Here is an 18,566-nt window from a genome sequence, read left to right on the forward strand (position 1 = left end):
TGTTGCGTCTTTTGGGTATATGCCCTGGAGAGGTATAGCTGGGTCCTCAGGTAGTGGAATGTCCAATTTTCTGAGGAACTTCTAGACTGATTTCCAGACACATTGTACTAATTTACAATCCCATCAACAATGGAGGAGTGTTCTTCTTTCTCCACATCCTCGCTAGCATCAGCTGTCACCTGAGATTTTGATCTTAGCCATTCTGACTGGTGTGAGATGGAATCTAAGTGTTGTTTTGATTTGCATTTCCCTGATGAATTAGGATGTTGAACATTTCTTTAGATGTTTCTCAGTCATTTGATATTTGTCATCTGTGAATTCTTTGTTTAGCTCTGAACTCCATTTTTAATAGAGTTATTTGGCTCTCTGGAGACTACCTTCATGAGGTCTTTGTATATTTTGAATATTAGTCTTCTATCAATTGCAGGATTGGTAAAGATCTTTTCCCAATCTGTTGGATGCCATTTTGTCATTATGAGAGTGTCCTTTGCCTTACATAAGCTTTACACTGTTATGAGATCCCTTTTGTTCATTCTTGATCTTAGAGCATAAAACCTTGGTGTTCTTTTCAGGAAAATTTCTCCAGTGCCTATGTGTTTGAGACTCTTCCCCATTTTTTCTTCTATTAGTTTGAGTGTATCTGGTTTGGTGTGGAGGTTCTTGATCCACTTGAACTTGAGCTTTGTACAGGGTGATAAGCATGGATAGATCTGCATTCTTCTACATGCTGACCTCCAGTTGAACCAGCACCATTTGTTGAAACAGCTATCGTTTTTTCATTGAATGGTTTTGGTTCCTTTGTCAAAAATGAAGTGACCATAGGTGTGCGGGTTCATTTCTGCCTCTTCAATTCTATTCCACTGGTCTATCTGCCTGACTCTGTACCAATTCCATAAAGTTTTTAGCACTATTGCTCTGTAATACACCTTGAAGTCAGGGATGGTGATCCTCCCATAAGTTCTTTTATTATTGAATATAGCTTTAGCCATCCTGGGTGTTTTGTTATTCCAAATGAATTTGCAAATTTTTCTTTCTAACTCTATGAAGAACTGAATTGGAATTTTGATGAATTTACATAGAATGTGCAGTTTGTTTTTGGTAAAATGGCCATTTTTACTATAATAATTCTGCTAATCCATGAGCATGGGAGATCTTTCCATCTTCTGAGATCTTCAATTTCTTTATTCAGAGACTTGACGTTCTTATCATACAGATATTTTGCTTGCTTTGTTAAAGTCACTTGGAGGTATTTTATATTATTTGGGAATATCATGAAAGGTATCATTTCCCTAGTTTCTTTCTCAGCCTGTTTATCCTTTGAGTAGAAGAAGGCTACTAATCTGTTCGAGTTAATTTTATACCCAGCCAATTTGCGGAAGTTCTTTATCAGGCTTTAGTAGTTCTTTGGGGGAACTATTGGAATCACTTAAATATACTATCATATCATCTGCAAATAGTGATATTTTGACTTCTTCTTTTCCAATCTGTATCCCCTTGATCTCCTTTTGTTGTTTGATTGCTCTGGCTAGAATTTCAAGAACTATATTGAATAAGTAGGGAGAGAATGGGCAGCCTTGTCTAGTCCCTGATTTTAGTAGGATTGCTTCAAGTTTCTCACCATTTAGTTTAATGTTAGCAACTGGTTTGCTGTATATGGCTTTTACTATGTTTAGGTATGGGCCTTGAATTCCTATTCTTTCCAGGACTTTTATCATGAAGGGGTGTTGAATTTTGTCAAATGCTTTCTCAGCATCTAATGAAATGATCATGTGTTTTTGTTATTTCAGTTTGTTTATATAATGGATCACGTTGATGGTTTTCCGTATATTAAACCATCCCTGCATGCCTGGGATGAAGCCTACTTGATCATGGTGGATGATTGTTTTGATGCACTCTTGGATTCTGTTTGACAGAATTTTATTGAGTATTTTTGCGTCGATATTCATAAGGGAAATTGGTCTGAAGTTCTCTTTCTTTTTTGGGTCTTTGTGTGATTTAGGTATAAGAATAATTGTGGCTTCATAGAAGGAATTCGGTAGTGCTCCATCCGTTTCAATTTTGTGGAATAGTTTGGATAGTATTGGTATGAGGTCTTCTATGAAGGTCTGATAGAATTCTGCACTAAACCGTCTGGACCCGGGCTCTTTTTGGTAGGCAGAACTTTAATGACTGCTTCTATTTCTTTAGGAGTTATGGGGTTGTTTAACTGGCTTATCTGTTCCTGATTTAACTTTGGTACCTGGTATCTGTCTAGGAAATTGTCCATTTCCTGAAGATTTTCAAGTTTTGTTGAATATAGGCTTTTATAGTAAGATCTGATGATTTTTTGAATTTCCTCTGAACCTGTAGTTAAGTCTCCCTTTTCATTTCTGATTTTGTTAATTTGGACACACTCTCTGTGTCCTCTCGTTAGTCTGGCTAAGGGTTTAATCTATCTTGTTGATTTTCTCAAGAACCAACTTTTAGTTCTGTTGATTCTTTATATGGTCCTTTTTGTTTCTACTTGGCCGATTTCAGCCCTGAGTTTGATTATTTCCTGTCTTCTACTCCTCCTGGGTGTATTTGCTTCTTTTTGTTCTAGAGCTTTTAGGTGTGATGTCAAGCTGCTGACATATGCTCTTTCCTGTTTCTTTCTGTAGGCACTCAGAGCTATGAGTTTTCCTCTTAGCACAGCTTTCATTGTGTCCCATAAGTTTAGGTATGTTGTACCTTCATTTTCATTAAATTCTAAAAAGTCTTTAATTTCTTTCTTTATCTCTTCCTTGACCAGGTTATCATTGAGTAGAGCATTGTTCAACTTCTACGTATATGTGGGCGTTCTACCCTTATTGTTATTGAAGACCAGCTTTAGGCCATGGTGGTCTGATAGCACACATGGGATTATTTCTATCTTTCTGTACCTGTTGAGGCCTATTTTTTGACCAATTATATGGTCAATTTTGGAGAAAGTACCATGAGGAGCTGAGAAGAATGTATATCTTTTTGCCTTAGGATAGAATGTTCTATAAATATCTGTTAAGTCCATTTGGTTCATGACTTCTCTTATCTGTCTACGTCTCTGTTTAATTTCTGTTTCCATGATCTGTCCACTCATGAGAGTGGGGTGTTGAAATCTCCTACTATTAAAGTGTGAGATTCAATGTATGTTTTCAGCTTTAGTAAGGTTTCTTTTACATATGTAGGTGCCTTTGTATTTGGGGCATAGATATTTAGGATTGAGAGTTCATCTTGGTGGATTTTTCCTTTGATGAATATGAAGTGTCCTTCCTTATCTTTTTTGATGACTTTTAGTTGAAAATTGATTTTATTTGATATTAGAATGGCTACTCCAGCTTGCTTCTTCTGACCATTTGCTTGGAAAGTTGTTTTCCAGCCTTTCACTCTGAGGTAGTATCTGTCTTTGTCTCCGAGGCGTGTTTCCTGTAGGCACCAGAATGCAGGGTCACATTGCGTATCCAGTTTGTTAATCTATGTCTTTTTTGTTTTTTTTTTAATTAAGTTGTGAGTGTTTCCTATATACATTTCACGTTTTATTCCCTTTCCCGGTTTCCGGGCAAACATCCCCCTCCCCGCTCCCCTTCCTTATGAGTGTTCCCGTACCAACCCTCCCCCCATTGCCGCCCTACCCCCCCATAGTCTAGTTCACTGGGGGTTCAGTCTTAGCAGGACCCAGGGCTTCCCCTTCCACTGGTGCTCTTACTAGGATATTCATTGCTACCTATGGGGTCAGAGTCCAGGGTCAGTCCATGTATAGTCTTTAGGTAGTGGATTAGTCCCTGGAAGCTCTGGTTGCTTGGCATTGTTGTACTTTTGGGGTCTCGAGCCCCTTCAAGCTCTTCCAGTTCTTTCTCTGATTCCTTCAACGGGGGACCTATTCTCAGTTCAGTGGTTTGCTGCTGGCATTCGCCTCTGTATTTGCTGTATTCTGGCTGTGTCTCTCAGGAGCGATCTACATCCGGCTCCTGTCGGTCTGCACTTCTTTGCTTCATCCATCTTGGCTAATTGGGTGGCTGTATATGTAGGGGCCACATGTGGGGCAGGCTCTGAATGGGTGTTCCTTCAGTCTCTGTTTTAATCTTTGCCTCTTCCTTCCCTGCCAAGGGTATTCTTTTTCCTCATTTAAAGAAGGAGTGAAGCATTCACATTTTGATCATCCCTCTTGAGTTTCGTTTGTACTAGTGATCTAGGGTAATTCAAGCATTTGGGCTAATAGCCACTTATCAATGAGTGCATACCATGTATGTCTTTATGTGATTGGGTTAGCTCACTCAGGACGATATTTTCCAGTTCAACCATTTGCCTACGAATTTCATAAACTCATTGTTTTTGATAGCTGAGTAATATTCCATTGTGTAGATGTACCACATTTTCTGTATCCATTCCTCTGTTGAAAGGCATCTGGGTCCTTTCCAGTTTCTGGCTATTATAAATAAGGCTGCGATGAACATAGTGGAGCACGTGTCTCTTTTATATGTTGAGGCATCTTTTGGGTATATGCCCAAGAGAGGTATAGCTGGATCCTCAGGCAGTTCAATGTCCAATTTTCTGAGGAACCTCCAGACTGATTTCCAGAATGGTTTTACCAGTCTGCAATCCCACCAACAATGGAGGAGTGTTCCTCTTTCTCCACATCCTCGCCAGCATCTGCTGTCCCCTGAGTTTTTGATCTTAGCCATTCTCACTGGTGTGAGGTGAAATCTCAGTGTTGTTTTGATTTGCATTTCCCTTATGATTAAAGATGTTGAACATTTCTTTAGGTGTTTCTCAGCCATTCGGCATTCCTCAGCTGTGAATTCTTTGTTTAGCTCTGAACCCCATTTTTTCATAGGGTTATTTGTTTCCCTGTGGTCTAACTTATTGAGTTCTTTGTATATTTTGGATATAAGGCCTCTATCTGTTGTAGGACTGGTAAAGATCTTTTCCCAATCTGTTGGTTGCCGTTTTGTTCTAACCACAGTGTCCTTTGCCTTACAGAAGCTTTGCAGTTTTATGATATCCCATTTGTCGATTCTTGATCTTAGAGCGTAAGCCATTGGTGTTTGGTTCAGGAAATTTTTTCCGGTGCCCATGTGTTCCAGATGCTTCCCTAGTTTTTCTTCTATTAGTTTGAGTGTGTCTGGTTTGATGTGGAGGTCCTTGATCCACTTGGACTTAAGCTTTGTACAGGGTGATAAGCATGGATCGATCTGCATTCTTCTACATGTTGCCCTCCAGTTGAACCAGCACCATTTGCTGAAAATGCTATCTTTTTTCCATTGGATGGTTTTGCCTCCTTTGTCAAAATCAAGTGACCATAGGTGTGTGGGTTCATTTCTGGGTCTTCAATTCTATTCCATTGGTCTATCTGTCTGTCTCTGTACCAATACCATGCAGTTTTTATCACTATTGCTCTGTAATACTGCTTGAGTTCAGGGATAGTGATTCCCCCTGAAGTCCTTTTATTGTTGAGGATAGCTTTAGCTATCCTGGGTTTTTTGTTATTCCAGATGAATTTGCAAATTGTTCTGTATAACTCTTTGAAGAATTGGATTGGTATTTTGATGGGGATTGCATTGAATCTGTAGATTGCTTTTGGTAAAATGGCCATTTTTACTATATTAATCCTGCCAATCCATGAGCATGGGAGATCTTTCCATCTTCTGAGGTCTTCTTCAATTTCTTTCCTCAGTGTCTTGAAGTTCTTATTGTACAGATCTTTTACTTGCTTGGTTAAAGTCACACCGAGGTACTTTATATTATTTGGGTCTATTATGAAGGGTGTCGTTTCCCTAATTTCTTTCTCGGCTTGTTTCTCTTTTGTATAGAGGAAGGCAACTGATTTATTTGAGTTAATTTTATACCCAGCCACTTTGCTGAAGTTGTTTATCAGCTTTAGTAGTTCTCTGGTGGAACTTTTGGGATCACTTAAATATACTATCATGTCACCTGCAAATAGTGATATTTTGACCCCTTCTTTTACGATCTGTGTCCCCTTGATCTCCTTTTGTTCTGTGATTGCTATGGCTAGAACTTCAAGAACTATATGGAATAAGTAGGGAGAGAGTGGGCAGCCTTGTCTAGTCCCTGATTTTAGTGGGATTGCTTCAAGTTTCTCTCCATTTAGTTTAATGATAGCAACTGGTTTGCTGTTTATGGCTTTTACTATGTTTAGGTATGGGCCTTGAATTCCTATTCTTTCCAGGACTTTTATCATGAAGGGGTGTTGAATTTTGTCAAATGCTTTCTCAGCATCTAATGAAATGATCATGTGGTTCTGTTCTTTCAGTTTGTTTATATAATGGATCACGTTGATGGTTTTCCGTATATTAAACCATCCCTGCATGCCTGGGATGAAGCCTACTTGATCATGGTGGATGATTGTTTTGATGTGCTCTTGAATTCAGTTTGCCAGAATTTTATTGAGTATTTTTGCGTCGATATTCATAAGGGAAATTGGTCTGAAGTTCTCTTTCTTTGTTGTGTCTTTGTGTGGTTTAGGTATAAGTGTAATTGTAGCTTCGTAGAAGTAATTCGGTAGTGCTCCATCTGTTTCAATTTTGTGGAATAGTTTGGATAATATTGGTATGAGGTCTTCTATGAAGGTTTGATAGAATTCTGCACTAAACCCGTCTGGACCTGGGCTCTTTTTGGTTGGGAGAGCTTTAATGACTGCTTCTATTTCCTTAGGAGTTATGGGGTTGTTTAACTGGTTTATCTGTTTCTGATTTAACTTCGTTACGTGGTATCTGTCTAGGAAATTGTCCATTTCCTGAGATTTTCAAGTTTTGTTGAATATAGGTTTTTATAGTAAGATCTGATGATTTTTTGAATTTCCTCTGAATCTGTAGTTATGTCTCCCTTTTCATTTATGATTTTGTTAATTTGGACGCACTCTCTGTGTCCTCTCATTAGTCTGGCTAAGGGTTTATCTATCTTGTTGATTTTCTCAAAGAACCAACTTTTGGTTCTGTTGATTCTTTCTATGGTCCTTTTTGTTTCTACTTGGTTGTTTTCAGCTCTGAGTTTGATTATTTCCTGCCTTCTACTCCTCCTGGGTGTATTTGCTTCTTTTTGTTCTAGACCTTTTAGGTGTGCTGTCAAGCTGCTGACATATGCTCTTTCCTGTTTTTTTCTGCAGGCACTCAGCGCTATGAGTTTTCCTCTTAGCACAGCTTTCATTGTGTCCCATAAGTTTGGGTATGTTGTACCTTCATTTTCATTAAATTCTAAAAAGTTTTTAATTTCTTTCTTTATTTCTTCCTTGACCAGGTTATCATTGAGTAGAGCATTGTTCAATTTCCACGTATATGTGGGCATTCTTCCCTTATTGTTTTTGAAGACCAGTTTTAGGCCATGGTGGTCCGATAGCACGCATGGGATTATTTCTATCTTTCTGTACCTGTTGAGGCCCGTTTTTTGACCAATAATATGGTCAATTTTGGAGAAAGTACCATGAGGAGCTGAGAAGAAGGTATATCCTTTTGCTTTAGGATAGAATGTTCTATAAATATCCGTTAAGTCCATTTGGCTCATGACTTCTCTTAGTCTGTCGACATCACTGTTTAATTTCTGTTTCCATGATCTGTCCATTGATGAGAGTGGGGTGTTGAAATCTCCCACTATTATTGTGTGAGGTGCAATGTGTGTTTTGAGCTTTAGTAAGGTTTCTTTTACGTATGTAGGTGCCCTTGTATTTGGGGCATAGATATTTAGGATTGAGAGTTCATCTTGGTGGATTTTTCCTTTGATGAATATGAAGTGTCCTTCCTTATCTTTTTTGATGACTTTTAGTTGGAAATTGATTTTATTTGATATTAGAATGGCTACTCCAGCTTGCTTCTTCTGACCATTTGCTTGGAAAGTTGTTTTCCAGCCTTTCACTCTGAGGTAGTGTCTGTCTTTGCTCTGAGGTGTGTTTCCTGTAGGCAGCAGAATGCAGGGTCCTCGTTGCGTATCCAGTTTGTTAATCTATGTCTTTTCTTTGGGGAGTTGAGGCCATTTATGTTGAGAGATATTAAGGAATAGTGATTATTGCTTCCCGTTATATTCATATTTGGATGTGAGGTTATGTTTGTGTGCTTTCATTCTCTTTGTTTTGTTGCCAAGACGATTAGTTTCTTGCTTCTTCTAGGGTATAGCTTGCCTCCTTATGTTGGGCTTTACCATTTATTATCCTTTGTAGTGCTGGATTTGTAGAAAGATATTGTGTAAATTTGGTTTTGTCATGGAATATCTTGGTTTCTCCATCAATGTTAATTGAGAGTTTTGCTGGATACAGTAACCTGGGCTGGCATTTGTGTTCTCTTAGGGTCTGTATGACATCAGTCCAGGATCTCCTGGCCTTCATTGTTTCTGGCGAAAAGTCTGGTGTGATTCTGATAGGTCTGCCTTTATATGTTACTTGACCTTTTTCCCTTACTGCTTTTAATATTCTTTCTTTATTTTGTGCGTTTGGTGTTTTGACAATTATGTGACGGGAGGTGTTTCTTTTCAGGTCCAATCTATTTGGAGTTCTGTAGGCTTCTTGTATGTCTATGGGTATCTCTTTTTTTAGGTTAGGGAAGTTTTCTTCTATGATTTTGTTGAAGATATTTACTGGTCCTTTGAGCTGGGAGTCTTCACTCTCTTCTATACCTATTATCCTTATGTTTGATCTTCTCATTGAGTCCTGGATTTCCTGTATGTTTTGGACCAGTAGCTTTTCCGATTTACATTATCTTTGACAGTTGAGTCAATGATTTCTATGGAATCTTCTGCTCCTGAGATTCTCTCTTCCATCTCTTGTATTCTGTTGGTGAAGCTTGTATCTACAGCTCCTTGTCTCTTCTTTTGGTTTTCTATATCCAGGGTTGTTTCCATGTGTTCTTTCTTGATTGTTTCTATTTCCATTTTTAATTCCTTCAACTGTTTGATTGTGTTTTCCTGGAATTCTTTCAGGGATTTTTGTGTCTCCTCTCTATGGGCTTCTACTTGTTTATTTATGTTTTCCTGGAATTCTTTCAGAGATTTTTGTGTCTCCTCTCTATGGGCGTCTACTTGTTTATTTATGTTTTCCTGGAATTCTTTCAGGGATTTTTGTGTCTCCTCTCTATGGGCTTCTTCTTGTTTATTTATGTTTTCCTGGAATTCTTTCAGGCATTTTTGCGATTCCTCTCTGTAGGCTTCTACTTGTTCTCTAAGGGAGTTCTTCACGTCTTTCTTGAAGTCCTCCAGCATCATGATCAAAAATGATTCTGAAACTAGATCTTGCTTTTCTGGTGTGTTTGGATATTCCATGTTTGTTTTGATGGGAGAATTGGGCTCCGATGGTGCCATGTAGTCTTGGTTTCTGTTGCTTGGGTACCTGCGCTTGCCTCTCGCCATCAGATTATCTCTAGTGTTACTTTGTTCTGCTATTTCTGACAGTGGCTAGACTGTCCTATAAGCCTGTGTGTCAGGAGTGCTGTAGACCTGTTTTCCTCTCTTTCAGTCAGTTATGCGGACAGAGTGTTCTGCTTTCGGGCGTGTAGTTTTTCCTCTCTACAGGTCTTCAGCTGTTCCTGTGGGCCTGTGTCTTGAGTTCACGAGGCAGCTTTCTTGCAGCAGAAAATTTGGTCTTACCTGTGGTTCCCAGGCTCAAGTTCGCTCGTGGGGTGCTGCCTACTGGCTCTCTGCAGCGGCAGCAACCAGGAAGACCTGTGCCGCCGTTTCCGGGAGCTTCAGTACACCAGGGTTCCAGATGGTCTTTGGCATTTTCCTCTGGCGTCCGAGATGTGTGTGCAGAGAGCAGTCTCCTCTGGTTTCCCAGGCTTGTCTGCCTCTCTGAAGGTTTAGCTCTCCCTCCCACGGGATTTGGGTGCAGAGAACTGTTTATCCGGCCTGTTTCCTTCAGGTTCTGGTGGTGTCTCAGGCAGGGGTCCTGCCGCTCCTGGGCCCTCCCCCACGGGAGCCCAGAGGCCTTACACAGTTTCCTCTTGGGCCAGGGATGTGGGCAGGGGTGGGCAGTGTTGGTGGTCTCTTCTGCTCTGCAGCGTCAGGAGTGCCCACCTGAGCAGGCGGTTGGGTCTCCCTCTCACGGGGTCTGGGAGCAGAGGGCTGCTGCGGGCCGGGATCCGAGGGTGAATATAGGTTTTTATAGTAAGATCTGATGATTTTTTGAATTTCCTCTGAATCTGTTGTTATGTCTCCCTTTTCATTTCTGATTTTGTTAATTTGGACGCATTCTCTTTGTCCTCTCGTTAGTCTGGCTAAGGGTTTATCTATCTTGTTGATTTTCTCAAAGAACCAACTTTTGGTTCTGTTGATTCTTTCTATGGTCTTTTTTGTTTCTACTTGGTTGATTTCAGCTCTGAGTTTGATTATTTCCTGCCTTCTACTCCTCCTGGGTGTATTTGCTTCTTTTTGTTCTAGAGCTTTTAAGTGTGCTGTCAAGCTGCTGACATATACTCTTTCCTGTTTCTTTCTGCAGGCACTCAGCGCTATGAGTTTTCCTCTTAGCACAGCTTTCATTGTGTCCCATAAGTTTGGGTATGTTGTACCTTCATTTTCATTAAATTCTAAAAAGTTTTTAATTTCTTTCTTTATTTCTTCCTTGACCAGGTTATCATTGAGTAGAGCATTGTTCAATTTCCACGTATATGTGGGCATTCTTCCCTTATTGTTATTGAAGACCAGTTTTAGGCCGTGGTGGTCCGATAGCACGCATGGGATTATTTCTATCTTTCTGTACCTGTTGAGGCCCGTTTTTTGACCAATTTTATGGTCAATTTTGGAGAAAGTACCATGAGGAGCTGAGAAGAAGGTATATCCTTTTGCTTTAGGATAGAATGTTCTATAAATATCCGTTAAGTCCATTTGGCTCATGACTTCTCTTAGTCTGTCGACATCACTGTTTAATTTCTGTTTCCATGATCTGTCCATTGATGAGAGTGGGGTGTTGAAATCTCACACTATTATTGTGTGAGGTGCAATGTGTGTTTTGAGCTTTAGTAAGGTTTCTTTTTCATATGTAGGTGCCCTTGTATTTGGGGCGTAGATATTTAGGATTGAGAGTTCATCTTGGTGGATTTTTCCTTTGATGAATATGAAGTGTCCTTCCTTATCTTTTTTGATGACTTTTAGTTGAAAATTGATTTTATTTGATATTAGAATGGCTACTCCAGCTTGCTTCTCCTGACCATTTGCTTGGAAAATTGTTTTCCAGCCTTTCACTCTGAGGTTGTGTCGGTCTTTGTCTCTGAGGTGTGTTTCCTGTAGGCAGTAGAATGTAGGGTCCTCGTTGCGTATCCAGTTTGTTAATCTATTTCTTTTTATTGGGGAGTTGAGGCCATTGATATTGAGAGATATTAAGGAATAGTGATTATTGCTTCCCGTTATATTCATATTTGGATGTGAGGTTATGTTTGTGTGCTTTCATTCTCTTTGTTTTGTTGCCAAGACAATTAGTTTCTTGCTTCTTCTAGGGTATAGCTTGCCCTCTTATGTTGGGCTTTACCATTTAATATCCTTTGTAGTGCTGGATTTGTAGAAAGATATTGTGTAAATTTGGTTTTGTCATGGAATATCTTGGTTTCTCCATCTATGTTAATTGAGAGTTTTGCAGGATACAGTAACCTGGGCTGGCATTTGTGTTCTCTTAGGGTCTGTATGACATCAGTCCAGGATCTTCTGGGCTGGAGAGATGGCTCAGCCGTTAAAGGCTAGGCTCACAACCAAATCTATGTCTTTTTATTGGGGAGTTGAGACCATTGATATTGAGAGATATTAAGGAATAGTGATTATTGCTTCCTGCTATATTCATATTTGTATGTGAAGTTATGTTTGTGTGCTTTTCTTCTCTTTGTTTTGTTGCCAAGGCGATTAGTTTCTTGCCCTTTCTAGGGTGCAGCTTGCCTCCTTCTGTCGGGCTTTACCATTTATTATCATTTGTCGTGCTGGATTTGTAGAAAGATATTGTGTAAATTTGGTTTTGTCATGGAATATCTTGGTGTCTCCACCTATGTTAATTGAGCAATTTGCAGGATACAGTAAACTGGGCTGGCATTTGTGTTCTCTTAGGGTCTGTATGACATCTGTCCCAGATTTTCTGGCTTTCATAGTCTCTGGCGAAATGTCTGGTGTAATTCTGATAGGTCTGCCTTTATATGTTACTTGATCTTTTTCCCTTACTGCTTTTAATATTCTTTCTTTATTTTGTGCATTTGGTGTTTTGACTATTATGTGTTGGGAGGTGTTTCTTTTCTGGTCCAATCTATTTGGAGTTCTGTTGGCTTCTTGTATGCTTATGTGCATCTCTTTCTTTAGTTTAGGGAAGTTTTCTTCTATGATTTTTTTGAAGATATTTATTGGTCCTTTGAGCTGGGAGTCTTCACTCTCTTCTATACCTATTATCCTTAGGTTTGAGCTTCTCGTTGAGTCCTGGATTTCCTGTATGTTTTGGACCAGTAGCTTTTTCAGCTTTACATTATCTTTAACAGTTGTGTCGATGATTTCTATGGAATCTTCTGCACCTGAGATTCTCTCTTCTATCTCTTGTATTCTGTTGGTGATACTTGTATCTATGACTCCTTGTCTCTTCCTTTTGTTCTCTATATCCAGGGTTGTTTCCATGTGTTCATTCTTGATTGCTTCTATTTCCATTTTTAATTCCTTCAATTGTTTGATTGTGTTTTCCTGGAATTCTTTCAGTGATTTTTGTGATTCCTCTCTATGGGCTTCTACTTGTTTATTTATGTTTTCCTGGAATTCTATCAGGGATTTTTGTGATTCCTCTCTGTAGGCTTCTACTTATTTATTTATATTTTCCTGTGTTTCTCTAAGGGAGTTCTTTATGTCTTTCTTGAAGTCCTCCAGCATCATGATCAAATATGATTTTAAATCTAGATCTTGCTTTTCTGGTGTGTTTGAATATTCCGTGTTTGCTTTGGTGGGAGAATTGGGCTCCAACGATGCCATGTAGCCTTGATTTCGGTTGCTTGGGTTCCTGTGCTTGCCTTTCGCCCTCAGATTATTTCTAGTGTTACTTTGTTCTGCTATTTCTGACAGTGGCTAGACTGTCCTATAAGCCTGTGTGTCAGGAGTGCTTTAGAGCTGTTTTCCTGTTTTCTTTCAGCCAGTTATGGGAACAGAGTGTTCTGCTTTCGGGCGTGTAGTTTTTCCTCTCTACAGGTCTTCAGCTGTTCCTGTGGGCCTGTGTCTTGAATTCACCAGGCAGGTCGTTTGGAGCAGGAAGGTTTGTCTTACCTGTGGTCCTGAGGCTCAAGTTTTCTCGTGGGGTGTTGCTTATGAGCTCTCCACGGGTTCAGCAACCAGGAAGATCTGCGCCGCCCTTTCCGGGAGATGCTGTGCACCAGGGTTCCAGATGGTGTTTGGTGTTTTCCTTTGAAGTCAGAGATGTGGGCAGAGTGTAGTCTCTTCTGGTTTCCCAGGTGTGTCTGCCTCTCTGAAGGTTTAGCTCTCCCTCCCATGGGATTTGGGTGCAGAGAACTGTTTATCTGGTTGGTCCCTTCATGTTCCAGCCTTGTCTCAGATGCAGCGGACTTGCTGCTCCTGTGCCCTTATCCAAGGGTACCCAGAGGCCATATACAGTTTCCTCTTGGGCCAGGGACGTGGGCAGGGGTGGGCAGTGTTGGTGGTCTCTTCCACTCTGCAGTCTCAGTAGTGCCCACCTGTTCTGGCGGTGAGCTCTGTCTCCCATGGCCCCTGGCTATTTTATTAAGCTTATTTAAGCCAGAAGCAAAGAGCTCTAAAAACAAGCGGTGTTCATAACTGTTTGTAGAGGGCATGAGGCCCTTGGGCACACAGATAAACACAGCTACGCCACAGGCACCAGCCAAAATAAAATGACACCGAACTGAATCCAGTACCTGTCAATACCCTGTTCTTGATTTTCTTAAAGAACCAGCTCTTGGTTCTACTGATTGTTTGTATAATTCTATTTATTTCTAATCGGTTGCCTTCTGGCCTGAGTTTGATTAATTCCTGCTATCTATTGTTCATGAGTGTGTGTGTGTGTGTGTGTGTGTGTGTGTGTGTGTGTTTCTTTTTTTTTTTTTTTTTTTTTTTTGTTCTACAGCTATCGAGTGTGCTGAAATCTGTTGTTGTGTATGCTTCTTATCCATTTCTGCCTATCTCTTTCTTTAGGTAGGGAAGTTTTCTTCTATGATTTAGTTGAGGATGTTTTCTTGCCAATTCTACTAAGATCCTTCACTCTCTTTTGTTTCTAATATTCTTACATTTGGTCTTCTCATAGTGTCCCAAATTTCCCGGATATTTTTTGCACTTTTCATTTTATTTGACCACTGATATCTTCTATGCTACCTTCTACTACTGAGGTTCTCTTCTATCTCTTGTATTCTGTTGGTGATTTTTGCATCCGTAACTCCTGTTTTTTTAATTTTTCCTATGTTTTCCACATCCAAGGTTACCTCCATTCATGATATCTTTATTTTTCCTATTCCCAGATTTAGGTCTCAGACTGTTCAACTCCATTTTGTGTTTAATTGTGTTTTGCTGTAACTTTAAGGGATTGACTTTTTTCCTCTTTATGGGATTCTATGTTTTTGCCTGTGTTTCCCTGTATTTCCTTTTTGAGAATATAAGCATTTATGTCTGCAGGGCTATATTTCATGGATGTTCCTGTTATAGAAGATATTGGGAAAGGGCCTAATTTCAAGGATTAGGGTGTGGCAGGACTTTGATGGGATACGTGGCCAGTTCGTGTCTAGTTCTGTGAGTCTGATGAAGGTAGGCTGAGAGGTGGTAGGAAAGTGGAGGTTAGCAGGGGATAACAGGGAGCTCAGGGTCACTGGGTGTGACCCAGTTGATTCAGACAATAGGGAAGATGAGTACAGGAAGATCATCTAACATTCCTGATTCTGATTTTAATGATAGTTCTTTATCAGACATTTTTCTGCAATGATTATGATGATTTTGTTTGATGTCCCCATTTTTGATAATATTTATAATATATAATATATATAAAATATATATTAAATTTAAAATGTTTATAAGAGTTATATTTCTACCTATTAAAATGTTGCATTCTGAGGTAAGCAAAGAAAAATATTTAAAATTATAATACATGTGTATTATTATACAGTTTATTATGTATAGTAAATATTACTATATATTATGTATAGTAAATTACTATTAAATGACTATTCTAAATAAATATGTTATATTACATACTCATGATTACACATTTTAATTGTAACCATTCCTATGTAACCTCTACCATTTCCTTTTTAGTAAGAAGAAATCAATCTTACATACTTTTGGGAGTTATGACATTTATTTTTAAGTAAGCTTGGTTTTTGAAAGTATATTTAATTTAGTAATCCTGTGATTTTTCTAAGATCTTAATATATTATTTCTGTAGAATATTTGGATAATGTGTTTATATTTTCAACAGAAGAATTTCAAGTATATTTTCTAAGTACATATTTAGTATTGGAGTTATAACTGTTTTCTGTAACATTCGTTTCTTGGTCCTCTGTATATATACTTCTTTCACTGAGAAATGATTTGGAGCCAATCTCTTTGTATCATATTCACTTGCAAATTATTTGTTTGCTTGTTATAGAAAAATCTAAATCTCCTGAGTATTTTTCTATCCTGAGAGAATCAATATGTTCTCTCCCTGGAGCATCCTATATATATCAAAAACATTTAAAGGGCCGGGGTAAGAGAAAGATACACAATTTTCACAGCTTGCCTATTTGACTGAAACAATCATTTCAATGGTAAGAGAAAAATCTATCATATATAAAATATTTAGAAACTCTGAATTTTACATTATACTATAAGCTTTAACATGCAAGTTTTCTTTATTTTTTAAAATTCTATTGTATTATTTTATTTTGAGATTATACTATAATTACATTGTTTCTTTTTCCTCTCCCATATATCCATCTTAGCTACCCTTCAACTTCATGACATCTTTTTTAGAAATTGTTATTCTATGCAGATATATATATACATATATATATTATATTATATTATATTATGTATATTTATGTTTTAACAGCTGTCTATTTGCACTCTGCAAACAAGAGAGATGGTGTTTCCCAAGGAAGTACATATCAACTAATTTTATATGTAATTTGAGGTTATAATTTTACTTAAGAAATTGTATAGTACAACTGAAGCATATGTCTCTTATGGAGAATTATTGTGTCTTATATTTAACACATATTTGTTGATTAGAAATCTGTTTTTACTTCCACAAGAAAAACAAGATTATAAGAAGTTAAATTAAATATTATATTTCAATTAGGAAAAAATGAAATGCATAAATATTTTAAAACTACAAACCAAAAACTGTTTTATGCTTTCTGGATGCTTCGTTCTTATTAAGTGATGTCAAAAAAATTTGACTTTATTTCTAAATGTTATGAATTCAATATAGAATCATTCCTTTTTATTGAACTTTCTTATAAAACTTAGCTACCTTAAAAAATTAGTCAGGTATGTACTTCTGTGTGCATGTCAGGAGTTAATGAGACTTAGTGGTGATTCAATATAAAAACAACAAATGTTAAAAAAATCAAGTTAAGCTACAATGTTCATTTCAAGAAAGAGAAGTAAGAACTAAAACACATTTCAAAAGGGATTTTCTTTCTTTAATTTTATTTTTCATTTTCAAAAGGCTCATCTTACCCTTTCTGATTTTTTTCTGTTTGTTATAGTTCATCATGAGTTAATAAAATTAGAAACCCTCATAAGAAAGGCAGTCCTGAATGAGTTTAATATCTAAGAAAAAATCATTCCATGGTCCACTATCTCACATTCACTAATTGAATCCCACGCAATTTTCCTTAAACTCTAATGATCTCACTATCTAAAAATGACTTAGATACTGAGGGAACTTATTAGACAGATCCTATCTATAACGTATGATATATCTTCATGTTGACAGTCATGAGTACCAAAAAAGTTGAGTAAATTAACAGAATAATGAGCACTGTCAAGATTAAATTTGTTGATTCTAAATATGAAAAATCACAGTGAAAATGTAAAGATAGACATTGTAAAATTATTTTTAGCCCAATAATGCATCTAATTCTTCTCAACTTCTTTATTACAGCTGCAGCCACCAAAGAGAAAGTGTTCATTAAGACTTTCTAAAACACAAGACCACAGATGGTGATGGTGGACACAGTTCTCATAAAGCACTGTTTTTATGTGGTATATGAGTCAGAGATGTCGAGGCATCCACTAGGTTACAGTGTACAAAGATTTCCAATGAAAAATGTGACAGACATCACCATGTTTATATTAACAGGTTTCACTGGTGATGCTGACATGCAAGCCTTGTTATTTATTTTGGTTTTTGTGATCTATCTTTTTACTCTTATAGGCAACTTGGGACTTGTTTTGCTAGTCATTGGAGATTCCCGCCTTCACAATCCCATGTACTATTTTTTAAGTGTTCTATCATTTCTAGATGCCTGTTATTCCACAGTTGTCACTCCAAAGATGTTGGTCAATTTTCTTTCAAAAGATAAATCTATCTCATACCCTGGTTGTGTGACAGAGTTGTTTCTCTTAGTTACATTTGGAACCACAGAATGTTTCCTGTTGGCAGCAATGGCTTATGACCGCTATGTAGCTATCTACAACCCACTTCTCTATGCAGTGAAAATGTCACCTACTGTCTATATACCTCTCATCATAGCTTGTTATTCAGGTGGAATTATGCATGCTACTATACACACAGTGGCTACCTTTAGCCTTTCTTTCTGTGCATCCAATGAAATTAGGCATGTCTTCTGTGACATTCCTCCATTGCTGGCTATTTCTTGTTCAAACACCAATATAAACCAGCTTCTGCTCTTCTATTGTGTGGGAGCCATCGAAATTATTACCATCCTGATTGTCCTGGTTTCTTACAGTTTCATACTCTTTGCAATTCTTAAGATGCGTTCTGCAGAAGGGAGGAGAAAAATCTTTTCTACATGTGGTTCTCACCTTACAGGAGTGCCAATTTATCATGGGACAATTCTTTTCATGTATGTGAGACCTAGTTCTAACTATGCCTTGGAACATGACATGATTGTGTCCACATTTTATACTATTGTGATTCCAATGCTAAATCCCATCATCTACAGTCTGAGAAACAAAGATGTGAAAGAGGCAATGAAAAAGATTTTTGAGAGAAATTTGTTCATGAATAAAGTTCATCTTAAATTCTAACAACACTAGGAATAATGTCTGTTGTAAATCTGCATTTTATAAAGAAAGTATTTTCAAGTTTTGTTAATGGTGCCCATGTTCCAAAATGTTAGAGCTAATGTATGAATAGTATCCAAATTCCTGTTTGTAATAATATCAATGTGCACTATCACATACATAGCCATTGATGAACTCAAACTCAAATATATTAAAAATACTATTGTTATATATGTTTATGTTAGTAATTTATTTGATTTTCAATAGCATTCATGACATCAACAGTCGATTATTTGGAATGTTGTCATATTGGCTGTAGTAAGTTCTCTTCATGCAGTCTAAACTTAATATGTCATCTTTAATTCCACTCTTCTCTAGCTATAATGCAATGGCTTAATTTCTTGTAACATACTTTTAACAAACTAATCACCTATGTT

General features: G+C 37.8%; 1 protein-coding gene across 1 annotated transcript; it reads left to right on the top strand.

Annotated features, from left to right (window-relative positions):
• Positions 1-17,202: 17,202 nt before the first annotated feature.
• Positions 17,203-18,153, top strand: Or5t9b (olfactory receptor family 5 subfamily T member 9B). The gene has a single exon (NM_001000676.1). It carries the CDS (start codon positions 17,203-17,205, stop codon positions 18,151-18,153), a length of 951 nt encoding a protein of 316 aa, NP_001000676.1.
• The last annotated feature ends 413 nt before the right edge of the window (positions 18,154-18,566 follow it).

Source organism: Rattus norvegicus, chromosome 3 (genome assembly GCF_036323735.1).
Source record: "Rattus norvegicus strain BN/NHsdMcwi chromosome 3, GRCr8, whole genome shotgun sequence".
Classification (NCBI taxonomy): domain Eukaryota; kingdom Metazoa; phylum Chordata; class Mammalia; order Rodentia; family Muridae; genus Rattus; species Rattus norvegicus.

Coding starts and splice junctions, on each gene's coding strand:
- Or5t9b (NM_001000676.1), top strand. CDS start 17,203: ATGAAAAATGTGACAGACATCACCATGTTTATATTAACAGGTTTCACT.